At 45.7% G+C, this 5,000-nt stretch overlaps 1 protein-coding gene across 1 annotated transcript in view; it reads left to right on the top strand.

Annotated features, from left to right (window-relative positions):
* The window catches only part of LOC144513335 (F-box only protein 41-like), a 15,632-nt gene that overhangs the window by 4,269 nt on the left and 6,363 nt on the right, over window positions 1-5,000 (top strand). The window contains exons 7-9 of the mRNA XM_078244379.1: window positions 893-957; window positions 1,352-1,638; window positions 4,204-4,427. Coding sequence (XP_078100505.1) covers window positions 893-957; window positions 1,352-1,638; window positions 4,204-4,427 — 576 coding nt within the window. The remainder of the gene's footprint in view (window positions 1-892; window positions 958-1,351; window positions 1,639-4,203; window positions 4,428-5,000) is intronic.

The raw sequence follows: 5,000 nt of genomic DNA, 5'->3' as shown, positions 1-5,000 counted from the left end.
TGTACATCACACATTTAACCCTCCTGTTGTCTTCCCGTCGACCTGCAACTTTTAGTTTTTCTGGGTCAGAATTTAAAACTGTTTCTCACTTTTCCCAATGTTTTTGTCACTTTTTGAATTTTTTGTCAATTTTTCTGATGTGTTTTAGTCAATTTCATAGCATTTAAAAACAAAAACAAAAAAGATAAAAGAACATTAAAAAAAGTGACCAAAACGTTGAAAAAAGTGACCAAAACGTTTAAAAAAGTGACAAAAATGTTGAACAAAGTGACCAAAACGTTGAAAAAAGTGACCAAAACGTTGAACAAAGTGACCAAAAACGTTGAAAAACGTTGAACAAAGTGACCAAAACGTTGAAAAACGTTGAACAAAGTGACCAAAAACGTTGAAAAAAGTGAACAAAACGTTGAAAAAAGTGACCAAAATGTTGAAAAAAGTGACAAAAATGTTGAACAAAGTGACCAAAACATTGAAAAAAGTGACCAAAATGTTGAAAAAAGTGACAAAAACGTTGAACAAAGTGACAAAAATGTCAAAAAAAGTGACCAAAACGTTGAAAAACGTTGAAAAAAGTGACCAAAAACGTTGAACAAAGTGACCAAAAAAGTGACCAAAACGTTGAACAAAGTGACCAAAACGTTGAAAAAAAAGTTTTAATTTCAAATTTTGACCCAAAACAAAGTTGTTGACGGGAAGACACGCGTCCAGTGAAAGTAGTGAACTGATTATTTACCGTCCACGTTATCTTTTTTTGGACAATTTGGTTGAAAGAAACCCAAAATTTCTGATAGAGAAAGTTTGTAAAAGGACAACAGGAAGTGTTTCTCCTCTCATGTCATCCCTCCTCTTCCTCTTCCTCTTCCTCCTCCTTCATCGTTGAATCCTCCTCCAGCGGAGTTGCAGTGTTTCAGCCTCCGGCAGACTGGGAGATCAGCCGCACGGCCAACATCCCGACAGGTACCTGAACACATCACAAGCATTAGCTGTGTAGACAACAACTCAAGAACTCCTTTTCTCCGTCATTTTAATGCCCCACGTAAAAACTAACACAAACACACGCACGCACGCACACACGCACACACACACAGAGACACACACACACACACACACACACACACACAGACACACACGCACACACACACACACACACACACACACACACACAGACAGACACACACACACACACACACACACACACACACACACACACACACACACACACACACAGAGACAGAGACACACACACACACACACACACACAGAGACACACACACACACACACACACACACACACACACACACACACACACACACACACACTAATGTCTCCCCTCTCTTCTGGGTGTCTCAGTGGACTGACGGGTCGGATGAGGACTCTGTCTCTGGGTTCAGGCAGCTGGGACTGCGAGGGGGGGCTGCTCCCCCCCCAACACTACGCGCCGCCCTGGACGCGCCAAGAGAGTCCCGGCTGGGGGGGGGGGGACGGAGGATGTGGGAGAACGTGGAGCAAAAGAAACCGTCGCCACTACAGCACTGAAGAGGAAGAGGAAGATGAAGAGGAAGAGGAAGAAGAGGGGTTCTGGAGCAGCGCTGAGATGAGGAGATTTGTCTTCTCCAGGACACACACACCTGGTTCAGGTAAACTGGTTTCATTTCATTTTATTTTCCAAGCTGGTTGCCAACACTTCCTGCGGATCCTTCACTGCACGCAATTGGATAACACTACGACCAATCACGTGGGTTTTCGCTAAGCCCCATACGCTAAGCTACCAGAGGAGCTAACTGGTAGATTAAACTGTTAGCTACCAGAGGAGCTAACTGGTAGATTAAACTGTTAGCTACCAGAGGAGCTAACTGGGAGATTAACCTGTTAGCTACCAGAGGAGCTAACTGGGAGATTAATCTCTTAGCTACCAGAGGAGCTAACTGGTAGATTAATCTGTTAGCTACCAGAGGAGCTAACTGGTAGATTAAACTGTTAGCTACCAGAGGAGCTAACTGGTAGATTAAACTCTTAGCTACCAGAGGAGCTAACTGGTAGATTAACCTGTTAGCTACCAGAGGAGCTAACTGGTAGATTAAACTGTTAGCTACCAGAGGAGCTAACTGGGAGATTAAACTCTTAGCTACCAGAGGAGCTAACTGGGAGATTAAACTGTTAGCTACCAGAGGAGCTAACTGGTAGATTAAACTGTTAGCTACCAGAGGAGCTAACTGGGAGATTAAACTGTTAGCTACCAGAGGAGCTAACTGGGAGATTAAACTGTTAGCTACCAGAGGAGCTAACTGGTAGATTAAACTGTTAGCTACCAGAGGAGCTAACTGGTAGATTAAACTGTTAGCTACCAGAGGAGCTAACTGGTAGATTAAACTGTTAGCTACCAGAGGAGCTAACTGGGAGATTAATCTCTTAGCTACCAGAGGAGCTAACTGGGAGATTAACCTGTTAGCTACCAGAGGAGCTAACTGGGAGATTAAACTGTTAGCTACCAGAGGAGCTAACTGGGAGATTAAACTGTTAGCTACCAGAGGAGCTAACTGGTAGATTAAACTCTTAGCTACCAGAGGAGCTAACTGGTAGATTAAACTCTTAGCTACCAGAGGAGCTAACTGGTAGATTAAAGGAGAATTACGGTCTATTCCAACACGTAGCTCTGTTGTGTGTAAATGTGAAGAGCTGTCAGTAGCAAGAAAAACTAAACCAATCAGTGCTGCCTACACCGTGTTATCCTCCTGCTAGCGTTAGCACCCAACAGGCTTAAACAGGGCACGTTTTAAACCTGTTTTTAGCCTCTAAACATGCTCGAAATGTCATTACAAGTGCCTCCCCATGTGCAGTGATTCCTTCGGAGGGAACACTGTGAATCTGACTGCTGTAGATGTGACAAAGGCATAAACGTTGTTAATCCTGCCAGCACATAGCTCTGTTTGTTTCCTGTTTTCCGGTCAAGTCAACACTAGTCGATTGTCGAACATACAATCCAATATTCCAGTCAGATTCCCTGTGTTCCCTCAGAAGGAATCACTGCACATGGGGAGCTCTGGTAATGACATTTCGAGCATGTTTAGAGGCTAAAAACAGGTTTAAAACCTGCCCTGTTTAAGCCTGTTGGGTGCTAACGCTAGCAGGAGGATAACACGGTGTAGGCAGCTGATTGGTTTAGTTTTTCTTGCTACTGCCAGCGCTCCTCTTGCCGTATCCTTCTTGCAAAGGAACGATTGGATCGCCGTCTTCTGTTCCTCTTTTAGATAAAAAGCCAAGTCTAACTCCTTCATTGTAGCGGCCAAAGCCGTTTCAAACAACTGGTGTTCATCCGTAGCCATCTTGCAGTGTTTACTAATGACTTTGACGTCACAGCGCTGTCGTCACCTGTTCAGCCATAGACCGTATAAGAAATGAACAAAGCGACGCCGTAGACTTAGGTGGAGACCAGTGAAGGACGTTAGAAGCTCTTTCCCGGTGATGGCTGAGCGTTACTGAGCAGCCTCCAACTGAGCTTGAAGACGTAGATGTGACGTGAGCAACCTGTCTGAAAGTTGGAAGTCTTCTGGTAGCTGTGCCAAGAGAAATCTCAATCATTCCCAATCTAGCAGAGACGGAGAGCGTAGGTATATGTAAGGAGATAACATAGACACAGGCTCATTATTGATCACTAAAATGATAGTTAACATTAGTCATTACACTTAAACAGCTGATGGAAGTCCAAACTGCCTGAGAGCTTCTCCTGTACTATACGGTAACTCCTCTACTATGAGACAGGAAGTCTCGTGGTTATGACCCAATCGTTAGCCTATTGTTATAAAAACGTCTGCTACGGAGCCATAACGTGAGCTACAAGGTAATGGAGCCTTTTATACGTTGTCGTGTTTCTTTAGAAATAAACAACGGACAAATAGAGTCTTTAAACGCTTCAGATGTAAAGGTATTCTCTGTCAAAGTGACGTCAGAATGAATGGGAGTCAATGGGATGCTAACGGGATGCTAACGGGATGCTAACGGGAGGTGATGGCTTGGTAGCATCAGAATGGCGCCATAGGAGCTACGCGTTGTGGACGCTCGCTTACATCCCTAGTTGAGGCTAGAAGGATATACAGCTACAACAATGGCGGCTAAGTTTAGGCCCCAAAGGATTAGGAACGTGTATTTAACGTATTTAAATTAAATAAATATATATATTCGTCTCTCTCCCTCCTCTCCTGCAGAGAGCCCCTCCTCCCTCTGCTCCACCCCGTCCCGTCGTCACGGCGACAGGCAGCTTGGGGCGGACACCTTGAGGCTGAGGGCGGGACTTTTCTGCGTGTTTCCGTATTTGGACGTACGCTCTCTGCTGCGTGCGGCCGAGGTCTGCTCTGATTGGCGGTTCGTCGCCAGGCACCCGGCGGTCTGGACACGCCTCCGGTTGGAGAACGCCAGAGTGTCGGCCGGGGTAGACACACACACACACACACGCACACACACACACACAGACACAGACACACACACACAGAGACACACACAGACACACACAGAGACACACAGAGACACACACACACACACACACACAGACACACACACACACAGACACACACACACACAGACACACACACAGACACACACACAGACACACAGACACGCACACACACACACACGCACACAGACACACACACACACACACACGCACCCGCACACACACACACACACACACACACGCACACACACACACACAGACACACACACACACACACAGAGACACACACAGACACACACAGAGACACACAGAGACACACACACACACACACACACAGACACAGACACACACAGACACACACACACACACACACACACACACACACACACACACACAGAGTGTCGGCCGGGGTAGACACACACACACACACACACACACACACACACACACAGAGACACAGACACACACACACACACACACACACACACACACACACACAGAGACACACACACACACACACACACACAATCATAAAAATCTTGAAAACTTGTT

This window comes from Sander vitreus, unplaced genomic scaffold (genome assembly GCF_031162955.1).
Source record: "Sander vitreus isolate 19-12246 unplaced genomic scaffold, sanVit1 ctg215_0, whole genome shotgun sequence".
NCBI classification, from domain to species: Eukaryota; Metazoa; Chordata; class Actinopteri; order Perciformes; family Percidae; genus Sander; species Sander vitreus.
Note: the sequence above shows the minus strand (reverse complement) of the source record. Positions and strands in the feature narration are given on the sequence as shown.